Source organism: Bombina bombina, unplaced genomic scaffold, assembly GCF_027579735.1.
Source record: "Bombina bombina isolate aBomBom1 unplaced genomic scaffold, aBomBom1.pri scaffold_1177, whole genome shotgun sequence".
Lineage (NCBI taxonomy): Eukaryota > Metazoa > Chordata > Amphibia > Anura > Bombinatoridae > Bombina > Bombina bombina.
The window spans coordinates 62765-83122 of NW_026510986.1; the positions used below are offsets into that span (position 1 = coordinate 62765).

Here is a 20358-nt window from a genome sequence, read left to right on the forward strand (position 1 = left end):
ACTAACATTTGGTGGCTATTTAGGGGGTTCTGGCACTTAAAAGAAAATACAAACACAATTCTTCTTGAAAACAAATAACTGTTTTGAGTGCAAGCTACACAAAGTTAACTCCTTAGCAGCTGAATCTTGAGATATTTGTGACACCTCCCCCAATAAGAGACGCAAAAGGGGGTGGCTACAAGCCACTCCCGATGCGTGTCAAAGGGGACACTCTTCCTGGCGTGACAGACCATCAGCATTACCATGCGTACTGCCCTTTTTATGTTGTATGGTAAACTCATGTTGTTGTAGAGCTAGGCTCCACCTGAGGAGTTTACCATTTGAGCCAGCTACCCTATGTAGCCAGTGTAAGGGATTGTGGTCAGTTATCACTGTAAACTGGCGTCCATACAGATAAGGCTGTAGCTTTTGCAAGGCCCAAACTATAGCAAGGCACTCTTTTTCCACAGTGGCATATGCCACTTCTCGCGGGAGTAATTTCCTGCTGAGGTACACAATGGGGTGCTCCTCACCTTTCTTATCCACCTGACTCAGCACAGCCCCTAGCCCAGTTAGAAGCATCCGTTTGCACTATGAATCTCCCGTGGAAATCAGGGGCCTGTAGTACAGGGGAGGCCGTAAGGGCAATTTTCAGTAAATTAAAAGCCCTGTCACACTCAGGGGTCCATTTGACTGTTAGAGGTAGGCTTTTCTTTGTAAGGTCTGTTAGGGGTTTGGCTATGGTACTATAGTGTGGCACAAACTTTCTATAGTACACTGCGGTACCCAGGAAGGACATAACCTGTTTCTTTGTCTTAGGGGTGGGCCAGGCCATTATGGCTTCAGTTTTACTGGGCTCGGGGCGCAGTACCCATCCTCCCATGAGGTGACCCAAGTACTGGACCTCCCCCATGCCCAGCTGACACTTATCTGGTTTTATAGTTAGCCCAGCAGTGGCTATTCGGTCCAATACACTGGCTAAATGTGTGAGGTGTTCCTCCCAGGTATCACTGAACACTGCAATATCATCCAGGTATGCAACAGCTTGCCCCTCTAGCCCCTCCAATAAGTGGTTAACTAGCCGCTGGAATGTGGCAGGGGCATTTTTCATCCCAAAGGGCATCACTTGGAACTCATATAACCCAAAAGGAGTGATAAAGGCAGATCTCTCTTGTGCTTCTGGGGTCATAGGGATCTGCCAGTATCCCCTGCTGAGATCCATGATACTCAGATACTTGGCCCCTGCTAGCCTGTCCAGTAGCTCATCTATGCGAGGCATAGGATAAGCATCAAATTCAGTCACCAAGTTTAGCTTTCTGTAATCTACACAGAACCTAGTGGTTTTGTCCTTTTTGGGGACTAGTACCACTGGGGAGGCCCAGGGGCTGTGGGACTTACAAATCACTCCAAGCTCTAGCATCTCCTCTATCTCCCTTTTTATGTCAGCACTGACCTGCAAGGATACCCTGTAAGCTGTTTGTCTGAGGGGATGGTGATTCCCAGTATCTACATGATGTGTGACTAGGTGTGTCCTGCCAGGCTTCCCTGTGAACACGCTGTAGTAAGGCCTAAGCACCTCAGACAGCTGATGCCGCTGATCCCCAGTTAAGTGGGCACTAATCTGGGCAGCTTCTAGGGTGTTGTTTTTCCTGGTGGGGGCCAGTAAATCAACAAGAGGGTCAGTCTCATGCTCTTCCCCAGGCAAACTACACACAGTTAACACTGTGGGTTCTCTGTCATAATAAGCTTTTATCATATTTATATGATAGATTTTTTGCCTTTTACCCTCCTCATCCAGAGACACCACATAGTTCACATCATTCATCCTCTTTAGGATAGTAAATGGACCCTCCCAGGCAGCCTGTAGTTTGTTCTGTCTCATGGGTATTAAAACAAGCACTTTCTGTCCCACATCATACACTCTCTCTCTCTGGCATTCTGGTCATACCACTGCTTCTGCTTAGACTGGGCAGCCTTTAGGTTTTCCTGTACCTCCCCCACTAGGCTATGCATTCAGTCCCTGAACCTTATCACATAGTCTACTACTGAGGCCTCTTGAGCACCCAATTTCCCTTCCCATCCCTCCCTGATCAGATCAAGGGGGACACGCACTCTGCGTCCATATAGGAGTTCAAAGGGGGAGAAACCAGTGGATTCCTGGGGCACCTCTATTATAAGCAAATAGGAGGTGTGGCAGGTAATGCTCCCAGTCCTTTCCCTGTGACTCCACAAAGGTTTTAAGCATCTGCTTCAGGGTTCCATTAAACCTTTCACACAAGCCATTGGTCTGGGGGTGGTATGGGCTAGTCACTAGGTGTTCTACCTGCACCTTTTTACATAGACTCTGCATCAGGCCAGACATAAATTGCGTGCACTGATCAGTTAGCATTTCCTTAGGGAAACCTACCCTTGCAAAGATACCCAATAAAGCATCAGCCACTTTATCAGCTCTGATAGATGACAGGGCCACTGCCTGTGGGTAGCGGGTCGCATAATCCACTACCGTCAGAATGAATCTTTTCCTTTAACTGCTGGGGATAGCTAGGGGCCCTACTATATCCACAGCCACCCTCTCAAAGGGCTCAGTCACTATGGGGAGGGGAATTAAAGGGGCACGTCCCACCTCTCCAGGTTTCCCCACTTTCTGACATGCAGGACAGGAGCGACAATAATTAGCAACATCAGTACCCATCCCCGGCCAATAAAAGTGATGGGACAACCGGGCTATGGTTCTCTGTACCCCTAGATGTCCTGCCATAGGAATTTCATGGGCCCCTCCCAACAGTTGCGCTCTAAACCATTTAGGTACCACTAACTGTCTCTCAGCTAGCCAGGGATCCTGTCCCTTCACTGGAATGGACTCCCGGTACAACCTCCCTTTATCCCAGTACACTCTCTCTTTATCAGAGTCAGCAGGCAGCTGCCTAGCTAGGTCCCTGATCTTCTCTAGTGTGGGATCGGTCCCCTGGGCCTGCTGAAAATCCTGACTCTGACCAATTATTAGTGACTGTGTTGTTTGAGGCCCCCCACCTTCCTTATCAGTGTTCTCCCCTGGGTCCTCAGGCTGAAGCACCCCCTGCTCCCTAATCTGGGCAGACTGCTGTCGGGTCACCACTGATACAGAGGGGCCCTCCCCCTCTGGCACTACTTCTACACACTTTTGGTACTTAGGGATGATTGGTTCACACACCAACAGACTGTCATTCTCATTCAGCGCTCTCTCTCTCTCTCTCTCTGTCAGTGCATCCTCCCATATTTTCACAGGGCCCTACAGACATGTCTGGTTCAGGTAAAGGCTGCGTCACACACACACCCTGCCCCCCCTCCCCTTCAGCACATATCTGAGCATAGTTACACATGGTCTCTTGTACATTAGGACCCTTATCTTGTTTACCTAGGTCACAGGTATCATGATCAGGTATATACTGTGACAATAATCTACCCAAATCAGTACCAAGCAATACATTTGTAGGAATATTATCTGACACTCCCACATCTCTTAACCCTCTTCCTGCTCCCCAATCTAGATATACTCGTGCCATAGGCACTGCAGGTTGTACTACCCCAATCCCTTTTACTGCTAGAGTCTTTCCAGGGATAATGTCCTCCGAGCTAACTAGCTCTGGACGTACAATAGTCACTTCTGCACCCGTGTCTCTTAGCCCTAATGTTACCTTATCTCCAACAGTCACAGGTTGTAGGTTCTCATTGGTACTTTCCTCTGGCCGGGTTACAAACAAAACAGAAGATGATAATCCTGAGGAGTGGCCTCCTCCTGCTGATGCTGAAGGTTTCTTCCTCTCTGGGCAGTTAGTGCTGATGTGACCCATTTTTTGACAAGCAAAACACTTGCGAGTATCTCCCTGCCCAGATGCAGCACCCGCCCCTCCTTTCCCAGAGGGAGCAGACACACTGTATAAAGGCACAGCAGGTTTTGTGAAGGGGGGTCGTGCAGCAGCTCCTTTACAGGTGGATCCCCCTTTAGAAAAGGATTTCCTCCCATTCTCTGGAGACCTGTTAGCTGTGTAAAAATCAGCCAGCTCGCCAGCTTCCAATGCTGTTATGGGCTTCCGATCTAAAACCCATTCTTGAACTCCGGCTGGGCACAGCTGCATAAATTGCTCCTTCACCATCAAATCTTCCAGCTCCTCCATTGTGGCAACTTTTAATCCTCTGACCCACTGTTTAAAGGCTGTCATCAAGTTCCCAACAGCTGTAATATAGCTCTCTGACAAACCTTTCTGCAGGGAACGGAATTTCTTTCGGTAAACTTCAGGAGTAAGATTGTATCTCCTCTGCAGTGCAGCTTTAATGGAATCATAGTCCTGATCAAACTCTGGGGGTAGTTCAGCAAACGCCTCCAGTGCAGGACCTTTCAGGCCAGGGGTAAGGTACTTGGCCCACTGCTCCCTTGGCAACTGGAACTGTCTGCAAACTTTCTCAAAGCTACGCAGGAATACATCCACATCTCCATCTTTCTCCAGGGTGGGAAAGTTCTCTGCACGCACTCTGGGAGCAGGTAGGTCTCTAGGTTCACCAACAACAGGTGAGACCATCCCTCTCTCCAACCGTGCAAGCTGTAGCTGATACTCTCTCTCCGCCTGTCGTTCAGCAGCCTGTCTTTCAGCTGCCAGAGACGCCTGTCTTTCAGCTGCCAGAGCCTCTCTCTCAGCCACAGCAGCCTGTCTTTCATAAAACTTCGTAATCAGTTCCATGCGCAAACTTGCATCCACTGAGCCCATATGTTTAAGAACAGTTTGCAAATAACAGTCCAATGGATCCCCAGATCCTGATGAATCACCGCCCACAGCTGCAGACATCTCTCCTGAGACTTCAACTGGTGTGATTTGGCTGTTATCATATTCAACAAGAGCTTGTATTAGTAAAGCTTTGTTCTTTGAACGTATTGGAATATCCCGCTCCTGGCATAGGAGTATAAGTGCCTCTCTGGATCACTGCTCGTATGCCTCCATAGCAAAAATAAAATAGAAAAGAAAAACAGAGAATAGGGAAGGGGACTGTTTTCAATGTGTGACTATATAATGCACTGAGTTTTAGCCTTTGGAAATTGTAAGAAACAATTTCTTTTAGTACCGGGATTTTCACACTAGCAAATCCACAAGCACTAAAATCTAATAATAAAAAAAATGATCTACACCGCTGCCCACCAATTTGTGACGAACCAAGGTTATCCAACCCTGCGCCAGTCACTTATTTGGCACAGAAAGGGTTTTCAGCCCCCTTTTCTGTCACCTATAGGTCACAATCTAGCCACACCAGGCAAGCTTGTGATTCAGTTTAGTGGGTGCAAGAGTTAATTCGCACTCCCTTAATCTGTACTAGACGTAAGAGAAATGCCCAACACTCCCTTTCCAATGCCACCCACAATAAACTATAAATCCTATAGCTCAAATGCTGCCACCACTTAAAATTTATTAAAGGGAAAATCTTAAGAAAAAACCCCAGTCTTTACACATTAACTCTAGAAATACAATTTAGCAGAAAATAATCTAAATTATACAGTTCTAATATTCCAGTCTCTTTCAGTAACGTGGTTCAATTATTAGACAAAGGCCAAACTTAATAAAGGAATTATTTATTATGCCAAAAATATTATGCACAATGCATTATTAATAAAAAGTTGTTACAAATAAAATTACACACGCAAACAGTATTTTAAAATAAAAAGGAGAAAACAGAATTGAATACTTTCCTAGTCTTCAAGATCTGCGCCAGGGGCTGGCATGGAAAAGATGGCTCCTTACTTCTGTACAGCAGGTCCCCTTGTAAGAATGACAATCTTATTGTTAAAAAATAAGATTCTTAAACCCTACTTTTCAGAGATCAGGTTGCTTAACCACACCCTCCTGGGCGGGCTAAGAAACCACCCTGTCTTTACAACCTTCAATAGACTAATTTCTTGCCTGAATTTATACAATCCATTATCATTCCTGCTAGGTAAGAAATTTCTATATTTACATATTTAGAACCTTTTTAGCTTTATTGAGAGAATAGTTTTGATATCAAATATGCCATAGGTTGTCATATTTACCTGCCGTTAAGGTTATAACACTTTTAACCCACATATGTACATAATATACCAATGTCCTGCCAGTGACCTGGTCAGTTTTTGTAATGAAGGTCCTGTTTTGCATCAGGCATTCTATTGACAGCTTAAGCTATAAACTTTATCCTGTGTATCTCTGTGACTAAGAGTTTCAGTGACTTTATGACCCAATGCATACACACTAACATTTGGTGGCTATTTAGGGGGTTCTGGCACTTCAAAGAAAATACAAACACAATTCTTGAAAACAAATAACTGTTTTGAGTGCAAGCTACACAAAGTTAACTCCTTAGCAGCTGAATCCTGAGATATTTGTGACAATAGGATAAGCTTAAGAAAGGATAGATGGGGACCCAATGAGATGTTGGTTGAACAGGACAAGTGGACTATACTTACTGATCGCTCTATCTATACCCCAGCTGGGGAGACCTCTCTTGGATCCCACAACTAAGAAGAACTCCAGATATGCTGATGTTGGGGTTAACCTACTTATACCTAGTATGTAACATTAAACATTAATTACTAAAACCTACATCAAATGAACCGTTAAACATTGTAAGGGATTTGCTTATATACCTAGTTGGGAAAGTGATTGTGTTTTTGTGTGGTAGTTGCTTGCCTATAAAGTGAAGGGGCAATAAGTAGCTAATCAGTGGCTACGGGGTCTTTATCATAGCTTCATAGGTGATTTTGTTTGAATATGATGTATGTTACTATGCTTTGGCAGTATCTTGTTGGTAGTACAGTGACGGCTTCTTTGTAAGGGTAAATAAAATATGATGTATTTACTATATGCCTGTTATGGATATGTGATGACATCTATATTGAGTTTCTTGCATCTGGGTTATAAAGGATTAAACCTGTTGTTTGTCTCCTTATCCGCAGCTCCAGCCAAAATCCGCGTCAGGATTTGATTTTGTTTGCAGCCCTAGATGCCACACACATGGTGTCTTTTCTGTGTGTTATATAACTAATATTTCCGATGGGTAACACAAGTTGCAATAACTTTTGAAAAAGGAGATCATCACAGATATAGTCTGTAGCCTATGTAAAGCATACTTAAGAAATATAAGATACACCACATACTATGCTATCATTATACAGTTTTGCCCCCAGTTTTGTCTGGTTTACAATGGACTATGTGGTACAAAGCAATATAATACTGAACATTATCAGGAAGACATTTACGTATACATCTAAATCTACTCGAAACAGTCCTGCTGATAATTACCTACAACATAACATTTAGATTGCATGGCAGTTTATTCACTGTCTAATGAGGGTGTCTACAGTTTATCCTTCATCTCTGTGATGAAAGGGGATTACATCATGAGAGCAGAACCTGATCCCTTTGGGGGATTACGTAAAAAGACTGCCAGGGGATCTTACTTGCAAATGCGGGTATAGTGCAGAAAGAAAGTTCAGCATAGCCAAATATTTTATCCGTTGGTAGCCATAATGGTCGTCCCTCTGCACTTTGCAGAGGCAGTCCTGATATATCCCCTGCCAGTGCTGTCCATGTTGCATTCTGTGTTTTGCTACATGCAATGTCACAAGGAGTCAATCTCACCGGAGGAGGCCCACGAGGGGCAACGAAATATGCAAAGTTGCCCTGTGGGACAGCAGAGCATTCAGCTGGCTGGAGCTACAGTGTCTCCGTTTTCTGTATATCTGCATGTGTGACAGCCATCCGGCCTCCGCTGCCCTGACAAAGACTACCGCTCGGGTCGCAGTACGCTCTGGGGCTATTTATCTGGGAGCCCCTATCTTTCTCCCCTAGATGCTCGGCATATCTCTGATATGGATCTGCTTGCCGAGTCCTGGTTTGCGTTCCCGCAGGTGTTGGTATGTGAAGATCAGTTGATGCCAAGCATCTGTCTCCAGTGTCAAAGCTCCTGGTTACTGTTCCCTCTACTTCGGTAAGTGTGATGTCAGAGGTGGATATAAAAACAAAATTTATGCTTACCTGATAAATTTCTTTCTTTTGCGATGTACCGAGTCCACGGATTCATCCTAACTTGTGGGATATTGTCCTTCCTGACAGGAAGTAGCAAAGAGAGCACCACAGCAGAGCTGTCTATATAGCTCCCCCCTTAACTCCACCCCCCAGTCATTCGACCGAAGGCCAAGGAAGAAAAGGAGAAACTATAAGGTGCAGAGGTGACTGAAGGTGTGGCCGTCTTGAATAGACAGGGCGGGCCGTGGACTCGGTACATCGCAAAAGAAAGAAATTTATCAGGTAAGCATAAATTTTGTTTTCTTTTGCATGATGTACCGAGTCCACGGATTAATCCTAACTTGTGGGATACCAATACCAAAGCTTTAGGACACGGATGAAGGGAGGGACAAGACAGGAACCTAAACGGAAGGCACCACTGCTTGCAAAACCTTTCTCCCAAAAATAGCCTCCGAAGAAGCAAAAGTATTACATTTATAAAATATTGAAAAGGCATGAAGCGACGACCAAGTCGCAGCCTTACAAATCTGTTCAATAGACGCATCATTTTTAAAAGCCCATGTGGAAGCTACCGCTCTAGTAGAATGAGCTGTAATCCTTTCAGGAGGCTGCTGTCCAGCAGTCTCATAAGCCAAATGGATGATGCTTTTCAGCCAAAAGGAAAGAGAAGTTGCCGTAGCCTTTTGACCCCTACGCTTTCCAGAATAGACAACAAAGAAGATGTTTGATGAAAATCTTTGATTGCCTGCAAATAAAATTTCAAAGCACGAACCATGTCCAAGTTGTGCAACAGACGTTCCTTCTTACATGATGGATTAGGACACAGAGAAGGAACAACAATTTCTTGATTGATATTCCTGTTAGAAACCACCTTAGGTAGGAACCCAGGCTTGGTACGCAAAACCACCTTATCAGCATGGAACACAAGATAAGGAGAGTCACATTGTAATGCAGATCGTTCAGAAACTCTTCAAGCTGAAGAGATAGCAACTAAAAACAAAACTTTCCAAGATAAAAGCTTAATATCTATGGAATGCATGGGTTCAAACGGAACCTCCTGAAGAACTCTAAGAACTAAATTTAGACTCCATGGCGGAGCAACAGGTTTAAACACAGGCTTAATTCTAACTAAAGCCTGAACGTCTGGAACATCTGCCAAACGCGTGTGCAACAAAATAGACAGAGCAGATATCTGTCCCTTTTGGGAACTAGCTGATTATCCTTTCTCCAATCCCTCTTGGAGAAAAGACAAAATCCTAGGAATCCTGATTTTACTCCAGGAGAAGCCTTTGGATTCGCACCAAAAAAAGATATTTACACCATATCTTATGATAAATTTTCCTGGTAACAGGCTTTCGAGCCTGAATCAAGTTATTTATGACTGACTCAGAGAAACCCCGATTTGATAGACTCAAGCGTTCAATCTCCAAGCAGCCAGTTGCAGAGAAATTAGATTTGGATGCTTGAATGCACCTTGAATCAGAAGGTCCTGTCTCAATGGCAGAGACCATGGTGGAAGGGATGACATGTCAACCAGGTCTGCATACCAAGTCCTGCGTGGCCACGCAGGCGCTATCAAAATCACTGATGCTCTCTCCTGTTTGATTCTGGCAATCAGACGTGGAAGGAGAGGGAGAGGTGGAAACACATAAGCCAGGTTGAACAACCAGGGTACTGCTAGAGCATCTATCAGTACAGCCTGAGGATCCCTTGACCTGTAGCCGTAACAAGGAAGTTTGGCGTTCTGACGAGACGCCATCAGATCCAACTCTGGTGTGCCCAATAGCCGAACCAGCTGAGCAAACACCTCCGGATGGAGTTCTCACTCCCCTGGATGAAAAGTCTGACGACTTAGAAAATCTGTCTCCCAGTTCTCTACACCTGGGATATAGATCACTGACAGATGGCAAGAGTGAGCCTCTGCCCATTGGATTATCCGTGAGACCTCTATCATCACCAAGGAACTCTTTGTTCCGCCCTGATGATTGATATAAGCCACAGTCGTGATGTTGTCCGACTGAAACCTGATGAATCTGGCCGAAGCCAGCTGAGGCCATGCCTTGAGATCATTGAATATCGCTCTTAATTCCAGAATATTTATCGGTAGGAGAGCCTCCTCCCGAGTCCACAAACCCTGAGCTTTCAGGGAATTCCAGACTGCACCCCAGCCCAGAAGACTGGCGTCTGTCGTCACTATAACCCATTCTGACCTGCGGAAACACATTCCCTGGGACAGATGATCCTGTGACAACCACCAAAGAAGAGAGTCTCTGGTCTCTTGATCCAGATTTATCTGAGGAGATAAATCCACATAATCCCCATTCCACTGATTGAGCATGCATAGTTGCGGTGGTCTGAGATGCAAGCGAGCAAACGGAACTATGTCCATTGCTGCTACCATTAGTCCGATTACCTCCATACACTGAGCCACTGACGGCCGAGGAATGGAATGAAGAGCTCGGCAGGTGGACAAAATCTTTGATTTCCTGACCTCCGTCAGAAATATTTTCATGTCCACCGAGTCTATCAGAGTCCCTAGAAATGAAACTCTTGTGAGGGGGGGAAAGAGAACTCTTTTTTACGATCATTTACCACCCGTGAGACCTTAGAAAGGCCAACACTAAGTCAGTGTGAGACTTGGCTAGTTGGAAGGATGACGCTTGAATTAGAATGTCGTCTAGATAAGGCGCCACTGCTATGCCCCATGGCCTTAGAACCCGCCAGAATGGACCCTAGCGCCTTTGTGAAGATTTGCGGCGCCGTGGCCAACCCGAAAGGAAGAGCCACAAACTGATAATGCTTGTCCAGAAAGGCGAACCTGAGGAGCTGGTGATGATATTTGTGGATAGGAATGTGCAGATATGCATCCTTTAAGTCCACGGTGGTCATATATTGATCCTCCTGGATCAATGGTAAGATAGTCCGAATGGTCTCCATCTTGAAAGATGGAACTCTTAGGAATTGGTTTAGGATCTTGAGATCCAGAATTGGTCTGAAGGTTCCCTCCCTTTTGGGAACTATAAACAGATTGGAGTAGAACCCCTGCCCCTGTTCTGCTTTTGGAACTGGGCAGATCACTCCCATGGTAAAAAGGTCTTCTACACAGCGTAAGAACGTCTCTCTTTTTGTCGGGTTTACAGACAATTGAGAAAGATGGAACCTCCCCCTTGGAGGGGAATCCTTGAAATCTAGAAGGTATCCCTGGGTAACAATTTCTACTGCCCAGGAATCCTGAGCGTCTCTTGCCCAGGCCTGAGCAAAGAGAGAGAGTCTGCCCCCTACTAGATTCGGTCCCGGATCGGGGGCTACCCCTTCATGCTGACTTAGTGGCAGCAGCAGGATTTTTGGCCTGTTTACCCTTGTTCCAAGCCTGATTAGGTCTTCAGGTTGGCTTGGATTGAGCAAAGTTCCTCTCTTACTTTGCAGCAGTGGAAGAGGTAGAGGAATCACTCTTGAAGTTTCGAAAGGAACGAAAATTATTTTGTTTGGGCCTTGTCTTATTTGACTTATCCTGAGGGAGGGTATGACCCTTCCCCCCAGTAATGTCTGAAATAATCTATTTCAATGCAGGCCCGAATAGGGTCTTACCTTTGAAAGGGATGGACAAAAGCTTAGATTTAGATGACATCAGCTGACCAGGACTTAAGCCATAACGCTCTACGCGCTAAAATGGCAAAACCTGAATTCTTAGCCGCTAATTTAGCAAGATGAAAAGCGGCGTCTGTAATAAAAGAATTAGCCAACTTAAGAGCCTTAATTCTGTCCAAAATATCATCTAGTGGGGTCTCCATCTGAAGAGCCTCTTCTAGAGCCTCAAACCAAAAGGCAGCTGCAGTGGTTACAGGAAAAATGCATTCTATAGGTTGAAGACGAAAACCTTGATGAACAAAAATTTTCTTTAGGAGACCCTCTAATTTTTTATCCATAGGATCAATGAAAGCACAACTGTCTTCAATAGGTTTAGTTGTAGGCTTAGCCAGGGTAGAAATAGCTCCATCCACCTTAGGGACCGTCTGCCATGAGTCCTTTATGGTGTCAGAAATGGGAAACATTTTCTTAAAAACAGGAGGGGGAGAGAACGGAATACCTGGTTTATCCCACTCCTTAGTAACAATGTCCGAAATCCTCTTAGAGACTGGAAACACATCAGTGTAAACAGGAACCTCTAAATATTTGTCCATTTTACACAATTTCTCTGGAACTACAATAGGGTCACAATCATCCAGAGTAGCTAAAACCTCCCTGAGCAATAAGCGGAGGTGCTCTAGCTTAAATTTAAATGCCGTCATATCTGAATCTGTCTGAGAGAACATCTTTCCTGAATCAGAAATCTCTCCCTCAGACAGCAAATCCCCCATCCCTACTTCAGAACATTGTGAGGGAATATCGGATATGGCTACTAAAGCGTCACAAGGCTCAGCATTTGTTCTTAACCCAGAGCTACTGTGCTTCCCTTGCAGCAACTCAGGCAGCTTAGATAAAACCTCTGTGAGGGTAGTATTCATAACTGAAGCCATATCTTGCAAGGTGAAAGAATTAGACGCACTAGAAGTACTTGGCGTCGCTAGTGGGCGTTACCGATTTTAAAACTTGGGGAGAACTAGATGGCAAAACCCGATTTCCTTCTGTCTGAGAATCATCTAATGCCAAACTTTTATAAGTCAAAATATGCTGTTTGCAATTTATAGACATATCAGTACAAGTAGGACACATTCTTAGAGGGGGTTCCACAATGGCTTCTAAACAAATTGAACAATGAGTTTCCTCAGTGTCAGACATGTTTAACAGGCTAGTAATGAAGCAAGCAAGCTTGGAAAACACTTTATTTAATAAAAAAAAAAAAAACACAATTTGCAAAAACTGTACCTTTAAGAGAAAAAAAGGCATACACAAACTGCAAAACAGGTTAAAATTGCTTAAATTTTTCTGAAATGTTAACAGTGTACCCACTAAGCTTTAGGAGGATTGCACCACAAGTAAATAAGTAATAAACGCCCAATTGACAAAACCGGATAGAAATTTGTCTAAAACTGGTTAAAACCCCCTAAAGCATCTGCTGTGGCCCTACCTGCCCTTAGGAAGCGATAATATGGGTTTTAAAGCTTCAATTAGTCCCTCAGAAGACTCTCAGGACCTCAGGAGAAGTTGCTTGCTGCTTGTAAATGTAGGCCCTGCCCACCTCACTCGATGTTGCTGGGGCCTACACAAAACTAACAAACCCTGCCTGAAAGCCATGTGGGTTATAAACAACCCTAAAGAACCCTCAAGCAAATGTCCCATAAAACAGAAAACGTTACTCCCAGACACAAAAACGTTTGTCCCAAATTCACATAACAAACTGCCCACAAAAAATTAACCCTTTATGCAAGCTAGTAAAAACCTCTGATAACACTAGGATTACTGCTTACCCTTCCCCTAATGGGGACACTATCAGTCTTTCTGAGTTAACACAGTCTCTGCAGAAAATATGACTGAACATACCTCATTGCTGTATAGCAAGAAACCGTTCCTCACACTGAAGTTTTCCTGTACTCCTCAGCTTCTGTGGGAACAGCAGTGGACCTTAGTTACAAATGCTAAGATCATCATCCTCCAGGCAGAAATCTTCATCTATGTCCTGCCTGAGAGTAAATAGTACAACACAGATACCATTTAAAAATAACAAACACTTGATTGAAGCTAAAATAAAACTAACAGTTTAACACCTCTTCTATTTACTCTTCCTGCTTAGAGCCAGCAAAGAGAATGACTGGGGGTGGAGTTAAGGGGGAGCTATATAGACAGCTCTGCTGTGGTGCTCTCTCTGCTACTTCCTGTCAGGGAGGACAATATCCCACAAGTTAGGATGAATCCGTGGACTCGGTACATCATGCAAAAGAAATCCGCCAACTTCTGTGGCTCTCCGTGATCGTATACCTCTACTCTTGATGTAGGGTGCACCATAAGGTTATCGCCTTTTTGGCTGATAGATTCAGCAAGACTGTCTCGAGGAGTGCTCGGTATGTTCTTTGGGCATATTTTGCTTATTAAAAAATCGTAAGGAGCCTTATCAATTAGCTTGTCAAAGTGTCTCTCTATTTTCTCAAAGTATGATGCTGAGTAGCAGTGGAACTCTGATTCTTCGAAGCAGGTAATTTTTAGGTATAATTCAATTAGCGCTGTTCACAACCTTTCTGTTTATAGGTTTACCAATGTAAAGACAATGATTTCCCTTGTTATCCAGTTAGAAAGAGATAGTGAAGAGATTCAGTAAGTCTGATAACCGGCTCTTCCCGAGGGGAGGTGTATACCTAAAAGTAGGCCGCCGCCTTAGGTTTTGCTCCGATCTGAGTCCCCAATATCATAAAAACAGCAAGAATGAACAATTTAGGATCCCAGTTGCCAGAACTGTGGTGTTTTCTGTAAATGTGATCTTATTCTTGCTGTTCATTATCAATAATCAACGGATTATTAAGGATCCTTTGGAGCCTACAGAAAATGCGCCCTGTTCAGAACGCTGCATGGACACGCCCCCCCACTCAGTATGGCGGTTAACTCCGCCCCCCGAAAAGTACCCTCGTTTTTGGGAACCATGAACAGATTTGAATAGAATCCTAGACCCTGTGCCCTTACTTGAAATGGAACAATCACTCCCAGGGAGGAAAGGTCCTGAACGCAGTTCAAGAGTGCCTCTCTTTTTACCTGGTCTGCAGATAATCTTGAGAGGTGTAATCTGCCTCTGGGAGGGAAAGTTTTGAATTCTATTTTGTAACCCCGAGATACTTTATCCACAGCCCAAGGATCTGGGACATCTCATCTCCATGCTTGACAAAAGAGGGAAAGTCTGCCCCTCACTTGATCCGAACCCGAACCGGGGGCTGACCCTTCATGCTGACTTAGACTCAGCTGAGGGTTTCTTTGATTGCTTCCCCTTATTCCAAGACTGATTGGGCTTCCAAGAAGACTTGGACTGCTCCTGCTTGGAAGAGGGAGCAGTAGACTTTGACCTTTGAAGTTACAAAAGGAACGAAAATGACTGACTTTGAGTCTGTTCTTCTTGTCTTGCTGTAAAAAAACCCCTTTTCTACCTGTAATATCGGAAATTATTTCTGCCAGACCAGGTCGGAACAAGGTCTTCCCCTTGTAAGGAAGCACCAGAAGCTTGGACTTCGAGGTAACATCATCTGACCAAGATTTTAGCCACAATGCCCTGTGGGCTAGGACAGTGAAGCCAGACATCTTGGCTCCCAGTCTAATAACTTGCATGTTAGCATCAAAAATAAAGAAATTGGCTACTTTAAGAGCCTTAATCCTATCTTGTATCTCCTCCAACGGAGTCTCTACTAAAATTGTTTCAGACAAGGCGTCACACTTGCTACTGGGGCAATACAAACTGCAGGTTGCCATTGAAGACCTTGATGAACATACATCTTCTTCAAATAAGCTTCCAGCTTTTTGTCCATGGGATCCTTAAAGAAGCAGCAATCCTCTATAGGGATCATAGTTCTCTTAGCCAGAGTAGAAATAGCCCCTTCTACTTTAGGCAAGAATCTTTAATGGAGTCAGCAACAGGAAACATCTTTTTAAATACGGGAGAGGGGTAGAAAGGAATCCCTGGCTTCTCCCATTCCTGTGAAATAATCTCCCTCACACAGTCTGGGACAGGAAAAACTACCACAGAGGAAGGAACATCATAGTATTTATTAAGTTTACTAGACTTCTTAGGGTTGACAACGACAGAAGTATCAGAGTCGTCCAAAGTAGCCTCCATTAACAGTACACAAAGGTGTTCAAGCTTAAATCTGAAGTTTACTTCTTCAGTATCAGATGAAGTAATAATACTGTCTGAATCTGAGATTTCACCCTCAGAGGCTACCGGCGTATCCTCCTCATCAGACTTATGAGGGAGGGCAACATGCCTAGCAGTAGGCAGAACAGAAACCTTAATATCTAGTTTTCGCATTTTCCCATCATAGGAAAAGCAGATAATGCCGCAGATACCTCAGAAGTTACCTATGCAGCAAAAAAAGCAAGCAAATAAACTCCTCCAGGAGGCTGAGAGGAACTTCAGGGCACTGTATGTGATGCCATAGAGGCTTGGGACATTTGAGGAGAAAGCTGTGGCATTGCCTGAACAGCAGTATCCTGAAGACATTGGGCTCAGAGGGCAACAATTTATTTTTAAATTGAAGTGTTCTAGCTAAGCATGCAGCACAGAATTGCATAGGCAAAACAAAAGGCGCGCGTTTCCCTTTGCCTACAACATAATGCAAGTAGCTGCAGCTGGTTTCAAACTCAAGCAGTTTGTCAGTTAGCCTGTTCTAGCTAAGCAAGCAAAGAAAACCAACTGAAAAGAAAAAGGCGAAATCCTATAACTAAATACAGCGTAGCTACTCTTTACAATGAGGTGATATCCAAAACCTCAATATGAAATGCAAAAAGAAGAAAAAGTAAAGGAGTGCCAATCACAATTATCAGTTGTTATGTGGAAAATCTACTGTCTCAATGCAATTAATCAAATACTTTAATAGCACAAAAGATATAGGAATGAGTGAAAAAATACGGCTGAATGCAGACAGAATCTAAAAAACAATTTAATATGTGCATAAATTTAATACAATACTATAAACCACCGGTGGTATGTACTATGTAATGTAGGATTAAAAACCCATATATATGCATAAAAAATCCAAATTAATGTTAAAAAGAAGGGATAATGCTCAGGAATAAAATGTCCAGGATTAATGCTCCAGAATAAAATGTCCTATGCAGTATCTCAGACTTCATAGAAGAAAAAATGGCAGTGTTATAATATCTGAGAGGTAGGATTTGTACCGGATAATTCCTTGTGAAATAGTCCTTTTTTAGGGGTAAATGAGATCCTTTTGGAAACTTTTTGTTACCGGTGTAGCTAGGATAAGATTCGGTCCATTATAACAGTCTGTATGTGTTGTTGATGCATAGGATCAATTTATATTTTAAAGAAAACCAACTGCAAAATTTTAGGTTTATACATAAATCCCTGTATAAAACATAAGCCACACACATGCTAAAAGTATTTCAACAAAATTAGCATAAAGAGGGAAAAAGTGTCCCAATAATGGGAAGATTAACCCCTAGTCTCAACATACATAATGTGCCTGCCCACTGCCAAAGAAAATCCTGTATAAAGGATTTTAAAAATGTCCCCATCTACTGCATATGACATATTCTTCTGAATTGCAAGTCTCCAAGACCTAGAAGACAAAAGCACTTACCTGTAGTCTAGCTGTTTGGCAGGAAGACAGCTCACAAGGCATGAAAGGACACATACTCCTTACAGAGACCTGTAGAAAAAGAAAGAACAGAGTAACCAACTCTGGCTTTCTGTACCATGGGCAGCAATGTGTTAGGAAACAAAGCAAGGACTACTTCACAACGTCCTAACTGCTTAAAAGCCACCACTACTCTACTGAAGAGATTGACGTGGACTCAGCTAAACCCAAATCCTTGCTTGCAGGGAAAAGTACCTGAAAAAGTTATTCATTTCTTCAGACACCAAACTTCACCTCCTCAATTGACAGAGGCAAAGAAAATGACTGGGGACTATGGGTAGGGGAGTGACACTTAACAGCTTTGCTGTGGTGCTCTTTGTCTCCTCTTGCTGGCCAGAAGTGATATTCTTATTAGTAACTGAATGACGTCATGGACTCTCCATATCTTAGGAAAGAAAATTAATCAATATATAAAACGCATTTTTCTTATTAATTTATTATTTTTTAATTATTTTTATATATATGTTGCAAAACATGATGTATGAACACAACAATATTTAATGCACAGAAATAACTGCCTGAAGGACTTTCTTACCAAAAGCTGCTTCAGAAGAAGCAAAAACATAAAAATGGTAGAATTTAGTAAAGGTTTGTAAGGAAGACCAAGTAGCTGCTTTTATGCTTATTGCTCAAAGCCCAGGAAGAAGCAAATGACCTAGTAGAATGGGCAGTAATATGTTTAGGAGGAGACTGTCCCACCTCCAAGTAAACCTTCTGAATCAAAAGCTTTAACCAGGAGGCTAATTAAACTGCTGTTGCCTTCTGACCCCTCCTGGAACCAGAAACCCCCCCAAAAAACTAGAGGTTTGCCTAAAATCCTTAGTATCTTAGTATAGCTCTGACAACATCCAGATTATGGAGAAGCCTCTCCTTAGCATCTTTGCCTCCTCCGAGTGGTCAGGAGTAGAATTCCCAGGATTAATGGCTTAAGGACTCTCACAATCTTTATCAAAGAGATTTTGTTATTAAGCTTGACATTAAAACTTTTTAATTAAATAGTAGTTAACTCTACAAATTAACTTTAATTTAAAGCTGTCCTGAATTGAGAAAGCATTTTTTCTCTCCAACATATACATGGTTTGAACATAAATGACCTTTAACTGATTTAATCCCTCTATATGTTAGACATTTACATAAATATGTTCATATCAACCTTTTTTTATTTGGTCACATTTATTTATTCACCACAATTACAATTATCATATTGTTATATTATTGGGCAATAAAAGCACTTGTATGACTGTCCTCACATAGATGGGAAATTCCATATACTAATTTATTGGTTAGTTAGTATCAAATTTAAATCATGCTTGAGTTTGTGCTGGAGAATCTGTTGGCTTATTACAAAGAATAATAATAAATGTTCAATTGTATAGAGAAATGCTAACTGGTGTGAAAGTGAAGAGTTAATTGAAGCAATTGATAGGATATCAGTATGAGAGGTGGTGAAGTGATAATGTAAGAGATAAATTGTTTAAATAAAGCAGTTATTGACATAGCAAAACACATGACAACAAGAACAGAGCATATCACTTTATTGAAAGTGGACTCAGATATGACAGTTTGATGATAATGTGCTGCATGCAATATGTGAAACTTATACACAGGACAAGCTCTTGTTAGATAAACAGGTCACAAGCAGAAGGAATGAAAGTTTTACAAACAATGGGACTCTTATGTTCCTTAGAAACATCACAAAGACGTATAAAGGGACTTTAGTACTAAACATACTAAAAATCAAAGCTTTTAAAGAGTTCTCTTCAAGTCATCAGCTCATTTCCTTCTGCTAAATTAAAGACTTTTACGTTTTAAAACATTTCACTAAAAGGTGTTCAGTCTGAAGTCCATCTACAAAGTGGTAGCATGACACTTATACAAGTAAGTATTGCAAGAAACTCAACTGCAGTGCAAAGAAAAGTAAAACGAAAACTGTAAACATTTCATAGACTTGGCTGGTCATCTTTGGTAATCAACCACATAGAGTTTATGATTTCATTTACAAATTAAACAGTAAAAACCCATCAGATTAAAAAACAAAACAGTATTTCTTCCTTCGGGGGTTGAGTGCAAGGTAAGGGGGGGGGGGTAGGAGAGTTAAAAAAAAAAAAAAGTATTATGTTAAAAAGAAAATGCATCCATCTGACACAATCTCAGGAATAATAAACTAAAAAAATGTTCCAGTTAATTAAAAATGATCCAACAAGCGATGAGACCACATTTACCACTAAAATATATATAACCCTTTTCACTGCTCTATGTGACTTATCTTAGATAAAATTCAGAATTAGTGCTTTTGCTTACAGATGAAAGATATCAATTCATCAAACCACCTTCTAGACACAGATAAGAGCTCTGCGTGCCAAGTGATCACTGTAAACACATAAATCTGATTACTCTGTAAAAGAGCTACTGCAGTAGTAAACAGGTTAAATACACATATTGATAAAATCACAATTTATCACTTATAAAAGAAAAAAAAAAAAAGATTTGCATCAGCAGAGCCACATTTTCCCCCTAGAATCCTTTCCAGTTTGGCATCTCTGCTCACTCCGGTCTCTTCAGAACTGCAGTGTACTTCAGCGGAGCAGACTCTGACTTCAAAACCACTTCCAGCAGGGTAAAAATGCTGATAACCTGGAGGGGGGATGACAAATGTATTTATAGTATTACTATACAATATACAGAAGTCCTTATTCCTTTGGGGTGATCCTTTACTAGTGACAATTCCTATCTCTTCAGTTCCCAGTATTTGCTAATAACGTCTATCTGGTGCTTACTCACTGGGCTAATAAGTTCTCCTTTTGTAAGGCCTAATAGAGATCTATGTCACTGTGTGAATTTGTTGTGGGATTAAATGAAAGAAAATGCAGTACTAAGGTTTCCCTACATTTCTGGATGAGGAGGAGAGATAGATGCATTATTTTTTTTTTTTTTTAAATAAATTTTTATTGAAGTCACAAACAAATATAACATTCGGGGTTCATCCAGAAACAATGACAAATAAAGAGTCTACAGAGCTAATACAGGGATACTGCTAAGTCAACCATACAAATCATGTCAGC

The 20358-nt window shown here is 42.5% G+C and overlaps 1 protein-coding gene across 1 annotated transcript; it reads right to left on the reverse strand.

The window, feature by feature from the left end:
* Positions 1-18814: 18814 nt before the first annotated feature.
* Positions 18815-19933, reverse strand: LOC128643555 (DIS3-like exonuclease 2; the record flags this gene model as incomplete). The annotated part of the gene is given in 1 exon segment (XM_053696398.1): positions 18815-19933. A coding segment is annotated over 1 exon segment (93 nt), but the record flags the coding sequence as incomplete, so codon positions are not given.
* Between the last annotated feature and the right edge of the window lie 425 nt (positions 19934-20358).